Raw genomic sequence first — 19,919 nt, forward strand, 5'->3', positions numbered from 1 at the left:
AACCTTTAAAACACTAGATTGTTACGATCATATTATATTTATAGCTCCACGGTTTCTCACGCCATTCAAACTACTTATGCTACACATCGTGAAAACTAATTGCACCAAATTTCAATTTAATCCATTTTGTATTTCTTGAGTAGTTCATCGGAAACCAGGTTGTTCTTTTTGTTCAGTTGTGCAGCATCCGTGTTGATGCGTTGTTGAGACCACTATTTATGTGGCGCGCCCTCTATTATAGTGGTCTCGATCTCTACCACCAAACTCGATTTGGGAGCCAACAATTCAAGAAATACACGTTACATTAAACTGAATTTTCGCACACTCATTTGTCATGATGTTTGACATCAGAAGATTTAATTTCATAAAAAACGTCAAATAATCAAGATATTATGACCGTAACAATACAGGGTTTTATTTGCGACAAATACCATCCTAATGGAAGTCAACATGGATTTTTAACCTTTAAAACACTAGATTGTTACGATCATATTATATTTATAGCTCCACGGTTTCTCACGCCATTCAAACTACTTATGCTACACATCGTGAAAACTAATTGCACCAAATTTCAATTTAATCCATTTTGTATTTCTTGAGTAGTTCATCGGAAACCAGGTTGTTCTTTTTGTTCAGTTGTGCAGCATCCGTGTTGATGCGTTGTTGAGACCACTATTTATGTAGCGCGCCCTCTATTATAGTGGTCTCGATCTCCACCACCAAACTCGATTTGGGGCCAACAATTCAAGAAATACACGTTACATTAAACTGAATTTTCGCACACTCATTTGTTATGATGTTTGACATCAAAAGGTTTAATTTCATTAAAAAAAAACGTCAAATAATCAAACTATTATGAACGTAACAATACAGGGTTTTATTTGCGACAAATACAATCCTAAGGAAGTCAACATGGATTTTTAACGTTTAAAACACCAGATTGTTACGATCATATTATATTTATAGCTCCACGGTTTCTCACGCCATTCAAACTACTTATGCTACACATCGTGAAAACTAATTGCACCAAATTTCAATTTAATCCATTTTGTATTTCTTGAGTAGTTCATCGGAAACCAGGTTGTTCTTTTTGTTCAGTTGTGCAGCATCCGTGTTGATGCGTTGTTGAGACCACTATTTATGTGGCGCGCCCTCTATTATATTGGTCTCGATCTCCACCACCAATCTCGATTTGGGGCCAACAATTCAAGAAATACACGTTATTTTTAAACTGAATTTTCGCACAATCGTTTGTCATGATGTTTGACATCAAAAGATTTAATTTCATAAAAAAAACGTCAAATAATCAAACTATTATGACCGTAACAATACAGGGTTTTAATTGCGACAAAAACCATCCTAAAGGAAGTCAACATGGATTTTTAACGTTTAAAACACCAGATTGTTACGATCATATTATATTTATAGCTCCACGGTTTCTCACGCCATTCAAACTACTTATGCTACACATCGTGAAAACAAATTGCACCAAATTTCAATTTAATCCATTTTGTATTTCTTGAGTAGTTCATCGGAAACCAGGTTGTTCTTTTTGTTCAGTTGTGCAGCATCCGTGTTGATGCGTTGTTGAGACCACTATTTATGTGGCGCGCCCTCTATTATATTGGTCTCGATCTCTACCACCAAACTCGATTTGGGAGCCAACAATTCAAGAAATACACGTTACATTAAACTGAATTTTCGCACACTCATTTGTCATGATGTTTGACATCAAAAGGTTTAATTTCATTAAAAAAAAACGTCAAATAATCAAACTATTATGAACGTAACAATACAGGGTTTTATTTGCGACAAATACAATCCTAAGGAAGTCAACATGGATTTTTAACGTTTAAAACACCAGATTGTTACGATCATGTTATATTTATAGCTCCACGGTTTCTCACGCCATTCAAACTACTTATGCTACACATCGTGAAAACTAATTGCACCAAATTTCAATTTAATCCATTTTGTATTTCTTGAGTAGTTCATCGGAAACCAGGTTGTTCTTTTTGTTCAGTTGTGCAGCATCCGTGTTGATGCGTTGTTGAGACCACTATTTATGTGGCGCGCCCTCTATTATATTGGTCTCGATCTCCACCACCAATCTCGATTTGGGGCCAACAATTCAAGAAATACACGTTATTTTTAAACTGAATTTTCGCACAATCGTTTGTCATGATGTTTGACATCAAAAGATTTAATTTCATAAAAAAAACGTCAAATAATCAAACTATTATGACCGTAACAATACAGGGTTTTAATTGCGACAAAAACCATCCTAATGGAAGTCAACATGGATTTTTAACGTTTAAAACACCAGATTGTTACGATCATATTATATTTATAGCTCCACGGTTTCTCACGCCATTCAAACTACTTATGCTACACATCGTGAAAACAAATTGCACCAAATTTCAATTTAATCCATTTTGTATTTCTTGAGTAGTTCATCGGAAACCAGGTTGTTCTTTTTGTTCAGTTGTGCAGCATCCGTGTTGATGCGTTGTTGAGACCACTATTTATGTGGCGCGCCCTCTATTATATTGGTCTCGATCTCTACCACCAAACTCGATTTGGGAGCCAACAATTCAAGAAATACACGTTACATTAAACTGAATTTTCGCACACTCATTTGTCATGATGTTTGACATCAAAAGATTTAATTTCATAAAAAAAAACGTCAAATAATCAAGATATTATGACCGTAACAATACAGGGTTTTATTTGCGACAAATACAATCCTAATGGAAGTCAACATGGATTTTTAACCTTTAAAACACTAGATTGTTACGATCATATTATATATATATCTCCACGGTTTCTCACGCCATCTAAACTACTTATGCTACACATCGTGAAAAATAATTGCACCAAATTTCAATTTAATCCATTTTGTATTTCTTGAGTAGTTCATCGGGAACGAGGATGTTCTTTTTGTTCAGTTGTGCAGCATCGGTAACAATAATTATGATCCTCTGAATTCATTTATTCTTCAAAATTGTAGCAAAAGCAAAGGTTGTATAATTTCCTTTAACCCTAAAGGGTCGGGTTAGTTTGACCAGCTCTCAGCCGGGGGTGGGGTGGATTCTGCCCCCCCCCCCCGCCCTAAAAACTCGACCTTCAAGCGACGAAACAACTTATCATAAACATACCCAAGAAATTTCATAACTATTGGTCAAAGGGTTTTTGGATTGATGGTTAATTAATTATTCATATGTACAAATGGTAATTCTGCTCTGTGTTCACGACGAATATGGGGAAATTCGGTGTTTAAGGCGCGTAGCGCCGGACGGCAACCCGTGGTCTGATTTTTATGTTTTTGGTATCAAAAGATGCGCAAGGCTCGGGGATAAAAAGTCATAACAGTTCGTTTGGCGGAAAAAAAATTCAAGGCTATCGCAGAAAAAATCGAGGGGGCGGATTCCGCCCCGGCCCCTTTAGGGTTAAACAAAGAAGAATTCTAAGGTGGGGACTTTCTTTTTGGTCGAGTGTAGTTACATTTACAGTTCTGTTGGGGAGACTAAATAAATTATCAGGGCTTTAAGGGTATTACAGTCGAGAAAATAAATCCTTTTCAGACTTCAAAACGTCTAAGGTTAGTTACAGGCATGGTAAGAAGATTCATGCCATGACAAATTTTTGGCCAATAACAGCATTATAAACATTGGTACTTTGGTGGACAAAACGCCACAGATGCATAACAGCCGTAGATAGTGTGCAGCCAACGTCTGTAAAGGAATGTACAACTTTTGTTTTTGCTGTAATTTTCAGAATTTTTTTTTTAATGTTTGCAAATGTATCTTCCCTTTTACATTTGTTTAACACCATTCTGCGGTTTGAAACATTTATCATTCATAAAAACTACCACAATTCGAAGTTGCTTAAGTGGCTTATTTCCGGACCATTGACAATAGACACGTGCGCGGGTGTTTTAATTTGTTTTTGACTCCACCCCCCCCCCCAAAAAAAAAATTCCTTGCCCCCCCCCCACCCCAATGGCCCCCACCCCCTCTTTTAGAGGGGGGGGGGGGGTAGAGAATATTGGGGGGAGCAATTTATGCCCCCGTAGCGCTGCTGCCATATGAAAATCGGACTCTTTTTCCCTTTTATTGATTAAACCCTCTCACGTGACCGGTCCCTCTCCTAATTATCTATGCATGAGCATGCGCAATGCCACCAATGAGTCCGTATTTCATAAAACCTAAATTCATGCTAGAGCCACACCCCCACTCCCAATTCAGAAGGATACATAAACTCCGAACAAGTACATAAAGTCACCGATTTTTTTCAACAGGACTTTGAAGGGCGCCCTCTTTGACATTTTTGTCATGTTCGGGATGTCGCAGGGAGTCGCAGAATTTTTCTGCTCAGCAAAAGACAATTCTGGTTAACCATCAAAACCATGGCATATAAGTGCACAAAGTAACTGTCGATATGGCAAATGTAGATAAGTTAGCGAGGGCCTTCGATGCGTTAAAAACGCACCAGCAGGGAGGAATCAGCGATGAAAGTGGTTTACGGTGGGTGTGATTCCTTACCAAGTTACCGCACAGGGTACAGGCTAAAGTCGTGTATTTCCGACATTAGGCATTATGTTTTGGGCGATCGTGTACTGTAGTGTAGCCTAGGGCCCGGTTAGTATAAGGGAACAAAATCCACTTTAAAATTATTAGACTGACCCAACTAGTTGGCGAAATGGGGGGGGGAGGAATCCGTAATCATTACATACGAAGCGGGCTGCTCGCCGTTGTACTTTCTCTAGGTTGATTTTATTGTTGTTGTTGAAGGGGTCCCATACGGCTCCACAATACTCCAGTTTGGGTCTTGTGACTTGTAAGTTGTAACTTGTATGCGTTCTCTTTGACAGATTTACTGCATGCATGAAGATTTCTTTTAAGAACGCCGAGGGTTCTATTAGCTTTCCCAGTCACTTGATTTATATGTGTTGCCCAGCTTAAATCCTTGCTTATTTCGACACAAAGGTATGGGTGATGGTCAACTGCCACTAGTGTATGACTGCCCATGTTGTATTCTGAGATGAGTGGTTTGATCTTGTGTGAGACATGCATGGTATGCATGAGACAGGAGAAAACACTTAGAAATTTTCAGACCAGTCCCATAGGGTTTGTGCACAGGGTGACAATTAATGGCCAGATATGGGAATCTTTCGGGCGAAATTCTCAATAAACAGGTATGTCATAGATAGAGGGCAGGGTTTTTAATAAAAAAAAATAGGGAAATTTGGGGGTAAAATGACAATGACAGCGCGGTGACAACACGAAACCCGAAAATAGCACGCATGACGTGCAGAATTGCAAGGCTCAAACCGCGCAGGAAAATTATGATTTCTACCCCAAAAAACTGTTCACAATTGCAAAACGGGTGTCATTAGAATTTAAAAAAGTGTCCTTTTGATTGTAAAGGTTTTTTTTTTAGCAATAAAAAAACATTTGTGACTCTAATTTGATCAAAACCAAACTGTGTTGTGAGCCACACAGTGGTGATAGTGATAGCAATGTGTGGGAGAAAGTAGATTTGGAGGAAATTGATATCAGGACGTTTTTTTTCACTTGATATTTAATGTATAAAATTTTCACCTGGTCAATAACTAGAGAAAATCAAAAGATCAAGTGTACATGACCCGTGACCCAGAGAAAATTGCTGCAATTTTTTTGGTACCAACTCAATTTAGCTTTCGTCAAAATCAACAGTAGCTACATGTATCACCACTGTGTGGCTCATAGTTATTAGTCCAGTATTTGAGCCACATTTGGAGTCTAGGCTGTGTCCTGATTTTTTTATTTAAAAATCAGCGTTTTTTTTCTTACAGAAAAAAAGATGGCACTCTCAGCAAAAAAGAGAGAATATCACACTGTACAACAATCGCAGATGGCATATGCTCTTCATCATTCAGGTTGGTGCTCCTGCTTTTTATCTGAATCACTTTTTTTTAGGTAATAAAAGGGATAAATGTATGAGATATATCGACCACTTTATTGATTTACGAGGAGAGTAAAATTGATAACCAGAAATTGACAGCGTGCAAGTAATCATTTTTAATATTGTTAAATATGTTTGCTTGGAAGGATTTGCATTTGAGAACAATTTAAAATTAACCCTGATCCCTGTAACAAAAGTCCTTGTTTTTATTACAAAATTAAAACATACAAAACAACTAGAGGTTGTAGGAACAACCACACGGTGTTGGGCCATTGATTACCGCAAACTTTGCCACACACTTCAACTCAAAATATGCATGTTGAAATCCATGTTTGAATTTTTCAACATGCCGCCAGAGGGCGCTCTAACATTTGATGACGTCACCTGTAAAATTTTTGTAGAGTGATGCCTAGGCAGACACTGACATCGTTGAAAGGAAGTTCGCATCTTCTGCCAATTCCAAATAAAAAGGCGCTTCCGGTTTCGACCGGAAGGAAGGGTCACGTGATTTTGCACTTAATACCAAAAATATTGTATCGATTGCCATAAAAAACAAAATCAAATGTGTAGCAGTTGATTTTATATTGATTTTCAAAGATTAAATCTAGAAACCTTTGATTGCTTGTAATATGATACTTGTTGACGTCATTGTGACGTTATTACCAGAAAGTTCAAGAGCTATTTTAACCGTGCTATATATTGCCAAATCTTGATTATATTTATCACGGTTGATTTTTTTGCAATTTTTGAAGGTTTAAAGGTCTTTTTATTGTTACTTCCGATCTGATGACGTAATCAAATTTTTTTCGCGCATAGGTCTTGTCTGCAATTAAGGTCAAAGCCCAACACCTAATTAAAGCAAATAACCTCTAATTTTATATTTGCCAGATGCGCTTGTTATTTAGAAACGCATGTTGAAATACAATGTATATGTGCTAACATTATGTTCTGATGGTCAACATACAGTTCTGCCAAATAGAATAGTGATTTATTCATCTTTTTTTTTCAATATTGATAGAGCTGTTGCTGATTTTCCAAAGTTTTTGGGAATTGCAATGGAGCTGTTCTTTGCTGCTTGTGATGATGAGGAATCTGATGTGAGACTAAAGGCAGATGAGTGCTTGAATAAGTGCATCAAGGTAAATACAAATCTATGACAAATTGGTCTCTTTAACCCTTACTCCGTAGGCATTTTTGCTTGGATGCAACCTCAATCCTGCAAAATCCGCAAAGTGCCTTCACGTAAAAATTGCATACAGCCTAAATCCTCCGTTATGTGTTAAATGTGTTCCCTGGAGGGTGACCACTGCCTCAACCCTGCAAAATCCTCCAGCAGTCACGATCAATATGTTGAGGCAGAGCCAGTGACATTCTGGATAAGGCCTTGACTGGTACCAGTAAGCCAACCGCTGATTGCAGGTACCCGACTCCATTTTATCGATTATTGCAGTTAATTAAAAGAAAAGAACCAATCACAACACAGGTACCAAGTGTGCATGGGATGAATGACAAAGCATTAAGGCACGGCACTAATTGCACAGTATGCAACTTACCGTAGGCTGGCCTGCGAGGGATGGCGCAGCCAGCCTTTATGCACCTTTGCTAGCCGTGATGTGTATACACAGTGTGCTGACTGATGGCTACTCAAACAACTCCATGTAAACATCGGTGAACATCACTAACTTTGCCACAATAATGACTCAATCTCAGGTTAACTATATTTTATTTCACACTTAGAAATTTACAATTTCATTCACCGGGTCTCTTAACAAATAAAAAGGAATCTAATTTAAGTTGCAAAGTAGGCCCGTAAAATTTTTAGTTGACGAACGATAGTTAAGTGAGCACGTCACTGCAGCGCATGCGCAGGCGCCAGCATCTTGGCAGTAGAGTGGGTGGGGATGCAGTGGAAAATACTTTATTTCTAGGTTTTTGTTGTGATTTAAAAAATAATAACGGGTTAGCGGGTACCCGCCCATTACAGGAATCGGGTACCCAGTCCCAACAAAACCTGTATACGCACACCCTTAATTCTGGAGCAGTGCAAAGGATTTCAAGTATAATCTTGGCCTAAACAGGCTAAATTTATGCAAGGCTAAGCATAAACAACACAAGGTGGCCAAAGACCTTGACACAGTGCGTTCTCCAAAATCAACCACACGTTTTTGCCATATAGCCTCAATCCTGCAAAATCCTCCATTTTGTAAAGCAGATTTTGGAGAGTTTGGGAAGGTTTGGGTTAATGGACTAAGGAAATAGAACAAAAATGCAAACTTACACAACACAAATAACAACCTGGGTTTTGGCGGGTTTTGTTTGTTTACCTATTTCTATCAGGTATCCATGGATGGTAACTTGGGGCGTGTTCAACTGGAACTCTACAAAGAAATTAAAAAGGTAAAATAAATAAACTAACTGGAGTAGAAGTTATGATGTTGAATTGTGGTCCTTATCACACAATCTTCTTGAAGCCTCAAGTGTGTCCTAATCCTCATACTCATATTTTACTCTTTAATAATTGGTACAATTGCTTGTCACATCTGTACATTTGTAATTGAACCATTTTTAGCAACATTCCACTGAAAAGTATCATTCAAACACTTTTATATAATTCATGCAGAATGGCCCATCACGTTGCCTCCGTGCTGCCATGTGGCGATTTGCCGTCATGGCACATCTAATCAGACCTCAGAAATGTCGCCCTTATGTCATCAATCTTCTTCCTTGTATTCCCAAGATCTCAAGACGACAGGATGATGCAATACAGGTATCTTATCAAAACAAGCTACGATTAATGGAACCCCACCCCCCCCCCCAAAAAAGTGCAATGTTGTGTTTTGTTTCATGACGACTATTATCGTCATTTTTGTTTTATCTCAGTCAACCTCAGTCCCAGACATTGTCTTACTAGAACAAGGCACTCTCTAACAGATATCCCCCAGACATCCAGATCTCTCAATTGGGACCCCATACCGGCTATTATGCACTTTTAAGACGTGTCCTGAAGTACAGTCTGCACATATGTCATTAATAATATACAATAAAGGGCACCAAAAAGAACAAAAAAAGATTTGATTAATAATTGTTTAGTCCCTTTGTTAAACTACCATTAAACTGCCATGTATTTTAAAGTCATTAATTAATATGGTCAAAAACATGTGTAATGTCATTTGTTATTTTCTGTTCTATTTTAAGGAAACTTGTGCATTCGGACCATAAGCTAAGCCTCTCATTCAGCAATTCCTCTTTACATCAAACATTTTAGCTTATAACATATTTAAATATCATTTTTCTGTTTGGATTGGCTTTTTCATTGAACTTTTCACAACATTAATATTTCAGGAGGCAATGACAAACTTCATGCAAAAGGTTTTGCCCATTTTGGGATCCTTTCTGACAGACACAGAAGTAAAGGTATTGTACCAGTATCTTTATTGCATCAGACCTGTCATAAACTGATAAACTTAACCAATAATATCAAGAACCCTCTTTATTTTTAAATGTTTTCTTTGTGATCTGTTGTTGCACTATCGTCACAACTGTGTATACAGTCGACTTTCATTAGTAAAAACTCTGTTAATACAAAATTCTGGTTATAACAAACATAAAGCCGTGGTCCCGACTGTGCATTTATGTACACAATGAATGGGACTGATGTTCCTCTTTAATACAAAAATCTGATATAACAAACAATTTGGCTAGGTCCGAACGAGTTTGTATTAATGAGACTCGACTGTAATTAGAGCAGAGGCCCAGAAAAGTCAACAAATGGGTAATTCTTAATTCCCTTAGTCCCTTTGACAATTGAACATACCTGTTTTTCTTTGCACTCAACTAATTCTCTGACATAACTCATTGCACTGGATATATCTTCACAATTGTACATAATTACAGCAAAGAGGCCCAGAAAAGTCAACAAATGAGTAATTCGTAATTCCCTTGTTCCCTTTGACGAGTGTACATAACTGTTTTTCTTTGAACACGGCTGATTCTCTGACACAACTCATTGCATCATTTATCAATGACTAAACACTAGCATTTGCATTTTGGCTTTGAATCAGAATCTGATGAAGGTACTTTATCCGAATGTCAAGCATCCTTCAGCTGCTACCCGACGTACCGCAGCCAGTTGCCTAACACTCATATGTCAATATGGACGCAAGCCAGCACTTTACTTCTCTATGCTTGTCAAGACATTACTGAGTGAGTCTTTAAGACAGTCATGAATCAAGAATATGTAATGTTAAGACAAGCAAACAGACTGACTTTTGAATACTCCCTTATGATGAACCTCACAATAAGTTAACGTCTTTTTGTTTTTCATTCTTACTGTATAGTAAATGTATTTCTTTACAAACAGGATGTTTTGTTCAGTTGATCACATATCATCTTAGAATAATAAACCATAAAACTATACTACTGTCAGTCAGCTGAAAACAAATAGTGTGAATACTATATGTGTGAATACTTAATACAGGCAATTGGGATTCAATGGTTAAAATTCAATCATTGTTGACTGTCACCAATCTGTGGTGGTTTTTTTTAAGTGTTTGTCATCCCAGTGAAGGAAGATCGCAATATCCAGATGATTCTTGGAGTTCTCTTGTGCTTCAGACATGTCATCCCTCACCTTGCAAGTCAAGAAGTCAAAGAACTGGGGTTAAAGGGCAGCTTTGGAGTGACCAAGAAAGAAGAGGAGGGTGGAGTCACTTCTGAACAACTACAGCAGGTGGCTCATTCAGCACTTGATCAATCAATAATAGAAATTTGTGGTCATGTTTAATTATTTGTATAATCTGGAAAATGACACTAATGGGGATTAACTTATTAAACAAAACTAATATCAGGATCTTTGAAGGAAAAGGCGTGATGAAATTGAATTAATAGAGACAGGAGACAAAAATTAAGATATCAAACAAAAAGGACCAAAAAGAATTAATTTACAAGAACTGCAAAGCAAAGACCAATAACCAACTTAAAAGACTAAACCCTTAAGTCAAACTAAAGACTACAACCAGAAACTAAAAGCAAAGACTAAAACCTGAAACAAACACAGTGTGTAATATAATGATGGACCTTCCAAGACATTTCTGGAAGAAACTCTATAACTCTAGCAGAGCAAATGCACACAGGGCAGGGTGCTCCCAAGAAAAGGGGAAAGAGAGGAAGCTCAAAGATATAGTGCTCTCTTCTTGCCACTGGTCTGTTACTGAGGGTGTCTGTGGTCTGACAGGCTGGTAGGGCACATGGTATGGGGGGGGGGGGAGGGGGGCAATGACACGGGTGTAATTTGCATACAATGTGAAATAGTTACTGGGGAAAGTTACTGGCTAACAAGGGTACACACTACTATAATAATAATAATAAAAATGATTATAATTACCCTGGATTGGACATTTGGGAGACATCCCCATAGAGTCATGCACAAAATTTTTAAAACTGAAATGTGCCCAAACCCATATTCCCTTGTCCTTTTTCCACGAATATCAGTATGTTTACTAATTAGACCACGAGCAACAAAAATAACCTAATTGCGACAATAAAATTTTGACTCTAAAGGGGGCTATGACATTAGGGAGACATGAAAATGTATCCCTAATGACTGAAGTCTCCCACCGTTCGAAGAAATTATGATACCGTGTCTCCTTAATGGTACCTTTACACGTTTTATAATAGCGGGGTTTTATTAAGCGCTTTTAACTATTAAAAATCAAAGCGCTTTACATTATTATTACCCCTGATCATTGGGCCAATTAAACATTACAAATACCATTTCAGCTCGATGCTGCCTGTTGGGTGCAAGGAAGCTGGAATCAATCACAATAGCCATCTATGAAAGGATGAGGGACATCTTCTAACAAATAGGCTGGATTTATTTTACTAAAAGTACTAAACAATAAAAAAAAAATTGTGAAACTTGGCCCTGCCACACTTGCATAAATTTGTATGAAATAGCGTTATAACGTCTTTTCTCCTTGATGAAACCATATACTGTAGTGCTAGTTGGGTTGTGGGAGGTTATAGGGAATAACAGGCAGTGGTTTTTGATGGCACAGGAACTAATGGGATTATGAAGTATTTTTTGATTTCTTCATTGTTAGATGTCTTCTTTAGTGTAGGTATGTGTTGGAATAAAGTAGATCAAATGTTTCTTTTATTCATTCTTTGCATGCATTTATGCAGATCTATGAATTCCTCCTGTACTGTACCCAGCACCGTGATCATAATGTTGTCACAGCTACTCTTGAGACCTTACAACAATTATTGCGCACCCCTCCACCACCATTACTGAAGATTCTGCTGACTAGAGGTAGCATTACTGCTGTTACAATATTTGAAGAAGAGACGGGAAAAACACCAGAGAATGTGGATGATTCTGCAGGGGGTAGGTTACCCAATGGAAAAAGAAGTTTTGTTTCTTTTGTTTTTAAGAACACCAAGAGACCAATTTGAATTCATTTCTGACTCTAAGATTTGTATGAGTGTATACACACACCTGGTTCCTTATGGGGCAGCAAGCACAACAGGGACAATAGAACCCACAAGTCAGTCTTTAGAAATCTATCGGCTCCATAAGGGAAACGCTATAGAGTTTGAGATTTCAAATAGAACAAAGGAGAACAAAAGAAGGGGAAACAAAGGTCTTCCCCACAATTATGTGTATGTAAGGCTATGATCTTCTTATCCCATTACGACCGAGGACTTGGGACAATGGGGTGTGTGCGATAACAAATACCTCAAGGACCTGAGCCAGGTCCTCGGGAGGTTTTTGTGTGCAAACTTTATTTGAGATGTTGATAAAAAGTAAAATTACAACCAATAGGAACAAACAAAAAAAAGTTAACAAGAGGAGGTCCTCATAAGTATAGTGAGTGAGACAAAGCCCCATTAAATGTACGCTCTTAAAAAAAGTTTGTTACGAAGTATGTTAAAGCAATCTTGAATCTTAGTACCCCGCTTTCAAGGCTTATCTGTGACTGATTTTGATTACAATATTTGCACAGGAAGTCAAGCTCCAAGCCTTTTCGGTGATTCTGGTCTGGATGAAGATTCTGATACAGTAAGCTTAACTACTACTGGCTCCATCACCACTGACATACCATCTTCAACAAGTACATCTGATACAGGAATGGACTCTGAATCGGCTATTAGTATGCTTGCTAACTTACCAGATGTTCCCCTTCTACCTGGGGAAATTGGTAACCCAGAACCTCTTGTTGATGACTCTGAAGTACTAGTGAATGACAGCCAAGGAGAATATTCTAATGTTGCCATCGGTGATATTGATGAAGATTCTATCAACCAAGACAGCATGGTGTTTCTTGGAGACCAGATGAGACAAATGTCAATTGACAGATTGGATGTGGAAGTTGGACTGGATGCAAGGAGGTTGGTTGGTTCTGATTTATTGAGAGTAGAGGAGATGGACTTACAAGATGATACAAGTAGAGAAGACTCATCAGCCAAAAACTCACCAACTTCAGAAGTCAAAACAAAACAAGGAGATATTGGTAAATATGTATGATCACTGTACCTGATGTTTGACATAAACTCTCCTATGCACATATACATTCTGTGCAAAGATGTCCTTTCAGTCGAAATCAATCAAGTGACTATTTTTACAACCTTTCAGTCAAAATCAATCAAGTGACTGTTTTTATAAGTTACGAGCTCCAAACCTACATAAAGCAGGATTGACTGGCTGTGACTGTTTATGTAACTTGATACAGCTATGCTTTGACTGTAGGTGAGTGATATGCCAGCCATGCCTACCACTTGCCTGCTTTTGTCTGTTGACTGGTCACAGTGCTTGGTTGAAAAACAATCTGACTGTTGTTGACTAGCCTGTGTGAAAGAAAAGTGTTAAAAAATTAGCGAGGTGCAACAGAAGTATTTTTTTTAAAGGAAGAATTACCGAATTCCTTTAATAGAAAATGTTCACAATTACACATCAATATACAATAACTTTTTGTGATGTAGGTATTCATTACATCTTTGTACCATGTGTCATTTAGTATGATTGTTCTCATTGATATATTAGCCAAAATTAATGTCTGCGTTTAGTTGCACATATATTTGATTTAAGCAATCATTCCTTCATCACCCAAACTGCCGCACCTTTTGCCCCCTAAACCCCCAAACCACTCAAGCCCTGCATACTTTTATGGATTCATCAGAGAATGAACAAATATAGGCCTAATACAATGTACATGTAATACATTTGCTAATGGGTTAAATCCTTCTCAATAGGTCACTACACAGATGAGGACTATCCTATCATTCACTGTATACGACTCCTAGGCTCCACCTACCTTCTGACTGGATACACCGGTGGATCCATGCCAGATAGAAGTGTTAGGATTAGTGTGAAAGCCCTAGCATTGAGTTGTGTTGGACTTATGGTTGGAATGCATCCTAGAATCTTCTTTGCCAGGCTCTTCAAGACAGACTCTACAGAATCTCCAGAAGGTACGTTCACATTCATGTTTGAGAGATGTTATCCGACTGTTTCTATCATATTTTATTTCACAGTGGTCACCCTCAGAGAAAGCGCCTCTTCTTCCCTATTATTTAGGCATTGGAAACTCATTGGCTAATTAATAAATTAATTAATTAATCAGTGCCTTTTTGATGCATCAAATCCTTGATGACTAATCAGCTTCCTTGTAATGTTGAATGTGTTCTCAATTATTTATTGACCATGTAATTACTGTTGCAGTGATTGTTCATCATACTATGCCACTCTTGTAAGGTACGGTTATCAGTATATAAATATTGTCATGTTTTTGTAGATGACCAGTTGATACGTGATATCTTGGCATACATGAGTCATAGCGATCACCAACTTCGTGGCCAGACAACGCTGATCATTGGAAACCTGATCAGAGCATCATTAGTTGAATCCTGCTATGATTTCACAAGATGGTGCTGGGATACATGCCAAGATCACCTTTTCACGGGTAAGGCAGCACATGCACATTGAGCACATGCTTAAGAACAATGTCTTAATATGGAATAGACACATGGTGACAGCTTCAGAATCACCAGTGCTGACATAATTAAATAGAATTCATTAATACCTAAGATAGGTTACCCATTCTTATTGGTTGAGAATCCGTAACATGGATAGTTTTAGATGGTTAATAAAACTTTACAAATTTAAACACCTTTCTGGTGTCACATGAAATATAGACTGCTAAATCTGGTCCCTTTTACCCTGTTATTGATTGAACGTTCACAATCTTCACTTAGGCATGTGCAATACTACCAGTGAGTCCGTATTTCAAGAGTCCTCCTGACCATTTACACTACTACCAGCACCGCTGCACCACATCCCGCAGTACGCGCCACATGCGCCCCTATCTCCATGTAAGGAGATGTTTATGACTACTTGCAAGAGTCACATACATGTACCATAACAATGCTAGACAGGTGTTTAAAAAACATGAAGTAATATTGGTGAACAGAATCATTGGAAATTTAAAGTTTTGACTTGTTTTGACTTTTGACCGACTGGTATTTATGAATGGGAATAAATATGTACCTACCATTTTCGGCGTCCAGGCCCCAAGCTGGTATAAACGGCCAAGCACATATTTATTCCCTTATTAAAGTTTACATATATGTTCTGCCTTGTAATTGACAGATCCAATGAGTTTAGACTACTTAGTGTCCTTGTTGTCCACATCACTCAAAGATGAATCATCAGTAACAATGAGAAGTGCTTGCCATGCCATCAAGGTAAGCTTTACAACATAGATTTTTCAATTAGGTCAGTGAGTAAAATAATCATCAGACATCAGACATTCGTAAGATGGGTCAAAATATTTTTGCCCCAAGTACTTTTTGTCTAATGTCACCCTATAGAAAATGTAAAGAGTGATGTAGTGGTCAGGGAATACCTAATAATGGCATTTGGGTGTTGCTTGTTCACCCCAAACTATTCCCATCAACACTGCAGCTGAAGTTAGGAATTGAGATTTTTGAAGTTGACAGAGTTATGACTTCGAAATGGTTTGAGTAGAATCACAAGCCTGATTTTGAGTTTGATTGAGTATTCTTGTGATTTTTTTCATGATCTTATACTTAAAGCTTTGCCTATTAGACCTGTGTAAGAGTCGTCATGGTAACCTCGGCCTTCAACTGACCTATGACCTATTTGAACTCAACAAGTGTTCCTATTGGCTGGTGCAGGTGGAACTTCTGGATCTACTGAGTTGCATAGACTTCAAGTAGGTATTGAGGGAATAAACGAGAAAGAAATCTTTGATAACTATAAAATGGAGACGTATAATTTATGAAGAAACATAGTTTCTCTTTGGTTATGTTGGTTTAGTTCAAATTCAGCAATGACAAGAGGCAATAGCATACAACAAATCAAACTTGTTGTAGAATCAGGTAATGGATTTATCTGTGAGACATTCTGGCAGAATAGGATGGAACGCTAACTGGGCACAGGCCGTAGTGGAGACAAATGCAAGAAACTGAATGGAGTTGATATTTTTTATTTTATTTTGAGATTTATTCTCATTTGTAATTTTTGAGATGTCTACTACACATGTGAAAAAGCTAGTATAAAAATGTTGAATAAAAAGTGTATTTAAAGAAAAGCAATTGATATCTTTCATTTTCACAAATTCAAAATTCAAATTTTCGTGGCCTGTTATCGATATTCTACTTTTTGTACATGTTGATAAATTCACGCTGTAAACAGACATAACGAAGTGCAACAAACAGAGTTGTAAGGAGAATTTATTCTTTCCTAATATCCGCAAACCCGCATTTCAACCTCTGCCCAGTTCTATCTCATTTTGCCAGAACGCCTCACATATTTAAAAAAAAAAAAATTGTGATGCACAGCTTTTAATCTCTAATGAAATTAAAGTTCAGTAGTCAAGATGCGCAAATTTCAAGGTGCTGAGTACTTGTAAACTTCTAAGAATCACTTGATGTATCATAGAAACTACTAGCAAATGGTATTTTAAACTTCCTCAACAGGCTGATGCAGTTTTTAGAGAACAGACAAAGACATGCAACGCACCCCAATTATTTGACCAAGGTAATCATAAATAATATTTAGTGATGAGTACAAGAGTATAAAGTACTAAATACATGTAATACTAAAATTGCATGTTTTTTCTTTGCGCATAGAGGAATGTTAATTAAATCATGCACTCACCAATTAAAACTGAGGTGAAAAATACTAAAATGAAACTAAAACTTACTTAAGAATTGTTATTGGGTATGAAAGAGTTTACATTGATGTATTCTATAATGTTTTGCAACAGTTGAACAGTGTGCAGGAATTTGTCCTGCATGAAGTGGTACTCAAGTTCCTGGGCAGTTATGACATACGTGTCAGACAAGCTGCAGCTGAAGCAATCGTCAAGTAAGACATTTAAAATGTAACACTTCCTAAGTTTTGACTTTCATATTTTATGTGTTCTATTTACCCATGCTCTACCAGACCCTCCAATTCACTTCAGTGCTTTAAAGAAATGACTCGCCTATGTTTGTTGCACAACCCTCCAATATCTGCCACTGTACTGTGGGGCTGCACCACAGTACATGTACACTGCAAGAACTACCAAAGGGTATTGAAAGATAGCTTGGTCATGCTGTGAGGAAAGTCTTTGGTCAGCAGTAACAGTGAGACCAAAGTAAACATGTTTGTGGCAGGATCCCCAAGCCCTCTTAATTCCTCCAAACTAGCACCTTTGCTGTGCAGCAAATAGCTTTTTAATACTCTCCAGTTGGAGCCCTTAAATCAATTGGTAGGTGGGTCAAAGCATCTACTTATTTACTTCTGTGGAGCAAATCGGCATGTCAAAGTGGCATGCACTAAACTACACCAAAAGAGCAAGGGTAAGCTCCTCTGTAATTTTTCCTTGAATAATTACATCCTAGACTATTCTATCCCGTAGATTATCCCCACTAGGATCTGTTGTCTGCATTAGTACATTCATTAACTTGGCTGTAATTTTGCCTAATAGGTTGATACCAAGGCTATTCTATCCCGTGGACTACCCCCACCAAGATCCATTGTCTGCATTAGCTAAGGACCAAGTGGCTCAACACTTGGACCCTGTCATAGGAGATGCTATGCACTACTCCCAGGTAAGCTTACTGGGATTATTTTCAAGGGGACATAAATTCAGACCAATTGGCAGATTTGAAAAGGAAAGATAATATGCAACTTGACAGTGGTTTCCACATTACATAGACTATTGTCCGATTACCAGCTGTTGAGAAGTAATTCAGACACAGCCAAATTTAACTTTAAAAAAACATAAAAATTGATATAAATTGAAATCAATGGACTTTTTTGGGTAAATTGTTCATGTTAGGCTCAGACCACTGCTATGAGCGAGATTGTCATCTTCAACAGTGGTCCAGAGGGAGGAAGAGCCACTGTTGACTCAGCTTTATCCAGAGTTGTTGACTTAATTGTGAAAACAATGAATGCTTGCTCATCCAAGTACATCAAGGTAGGCCAATAACAAAAATATGAATGTGTAAGCTGCGTTTCACTAGTAATAGATAGCACACGCAGTAAAACCTGTTTGAAAATGTTAAAGATATTTCACTTAGTCACCGAACAACTTGAAAAATCTCAAATTCACTTAAAATGTCAATTAGCTGATTCAAAATGTATCTTTTTTATCATGAGTTATTAAATCAGTTAGAGTAAGAAGTGAAGTGTCAACAAATGTGCACCTGTGTTTTGTTTCTTGTGATACGTAGAGAGTTTTAATACACGTTTATAAAGAGACCACTGGCAAAACAAATTCTCCAGATATATTTAGTAGATAGTGGTGACATTTATAAAGTCATTGTTAGATTTGGAATCAGGTACATGTAAGCCTTACTTACAGAAGTAAACAACAGAGTCCATCAAGACTGCTTTCTTGCAGTATATTAACAAAGAATACAACTATTTTTTTGTGCATCAGTTTGGATGTTGCCATGCCTTGTGTCAACTGTCCATGACATATTCAGTCATAGCTCATCCCAATGCATGGAGTTGTGCCATGTGTCTGTCCCCATTGGCTAAAGATGGGTCCACCAAGTCTACCGGTCGGCACAGGACTAATGCTGGAAGGTAGGTGCATCACACAACAACTGATACAAAGTTTAGTAACTTTGACTGGTTGCAGTACATAGATTGAAAAACATTATTCATACCAAGCTGAGGTTGCTACATCACAGTTATTGGAAGAGAAAGTGGCTTAAAGTTAAGCAATGTTGACCCTTCTTTTCTTTTTCCAAATGAACAAAGGGAAATCTAGTCAGTCTCCCTTTGAGGTTCATATGAAAATTTGTAATAAAGCCGTATCCTCCCTGAGTGATCCCTGTTTGCTATTTCCCAGGTCTGCATCGTGACTTTGGGTGTGATCCATGGCTGCATAACTAGCACCCCTTGAACAAAGATATAGACGAAGGACACAGGTTCAAACCCTGCTCCAGTCAATTTCTTTGTTCAACTTTTCAAGCAATGTTGACCCTGTACAATATCATCTAATTCCTCAGATCATATGATGTTTCTCTGCAATGTCATTTGTACTCTACAGCTTTGGGAGTCAGGGTGTACCCGCTGGTTTTGAGGAGCTGTGTAATGGTTCAGGATGCGGTCCACTTCCTTTGATTCTATCCAATTTGACATCATCTCTGTTGTTGCTTGACTTGACAGCACATCAAGATGCTCTTCACCTTGCAGGGAACATTCTCATAGGTAAGTCTTACTTGAAGTTGGTTAAATGTGCTGCAATTTATGATGTAATGTTACTGTATTTTTTAATTCCTTCCAATCACTGCCTGGCATAGACATGAACAGACCTATTGTGCTTGTACAGATTGCCTGTCACTCTTAAATGGTTATCACAGACCCAGTCTTCTTGTATTAAAACATTGTCTTAAGAGCTAAATTCTAGTACCTTTCTCTTCATATCTAATGTTTCATTTATTGAAAAGTT

General features: G+C 37.8%; 1 protein-coding gene across 1 annotated transcript in view; it reads left to right on the forward strand.

The window, feature by feature from the left end:
* Positions 1-4,308: 4,308 nt before the first annotated feature.
* The window catches only part of LOC119720499 (huntingtin-like), a 42,339-nt gene continuing 26,728 nt past the window's right edge, over positions 4,309-19,919 (forward strand). The window contains exons 1-20 of the mRNA XM_038190183.1: positions 4,309-4,526; positions 5,837-5,920; positions 6,965-7,085; positions 8,284-8,343; positions 8,567-8,713; positions 9,289-9,360; positions 10,008-10,149; positions 10,494-10,675; positions 12,130-12,331; positions 12,951-13,457; positions 14,197-14,415; positions 14,739-14,906; positions 15,593-15,687; positions 16,039-16,178; positions 16,945-17,005; positions 17,235-17,335; positions 17,940-18,063; positions 18,294-18,434; positions 18,900-19,048; positions 19,518-19,678. Coding sequence (XP_038046111.1) covers positions 4,441-4,526; positions 5,837-5,920; positions 6,965-7,085; positions 8,284-8,343; positions 8,567-8,713; positions 9,289-9,360; positions 10,008-10,149; positions 10,494-10,675; positions 12,130-12,331; positions 12,951-13,457; positions 14,197-14,415; positions 14,739-14,906; positions 15,593-15,687; positions 16,039-16,178; positions 16,945-17,005; positions 17,235-17,335; positions 17,940-18,063; positions 18,294-18,434; positions 18,900-19,048; positions 19,518-19,678 — 2,962 coding nt within the window. The 5' untranslated portion in view covers positions 4,309-4,440. The remainder of the gene's footprint in view (positions 4,527-5,836; positions 5,921-6,964; positions 7,086-8,283; positions 8,344-8,566; positions 8,714-9,288; positions 9,361-10,007; positions 10,150-10,493; positions 10,676-12,129; positions 12,332-12,950; positions 13,458-14,196; positions 14,416-14,738; positions 14,907-15,592; positions 15,688-16,038; positions 16,179-16,944; positions 17,006-17,234; positions 17,336-17,939; positions 18,064-18,293; positions 18,435-18,899; positions 19,049-19,517; positions 19,679-19,919) is intronic.

This window comes from Patiria miniata, unplaced genomic scaffold (assembly GCF_015706575.1).
Source record: "Patiria miniata isolate m_02_andy unplaced genomic scaffold, ASM1570657v1 HiC_scaffold_9, whole genome shotgun sequence".
In the NCBI taxonomy this organism is placed as follows: Eukaryota; Metazoa; Echinodermata; class Asteroidea; order Valvatida; family Asterinidae; genus Patiria; species Patiria miniata.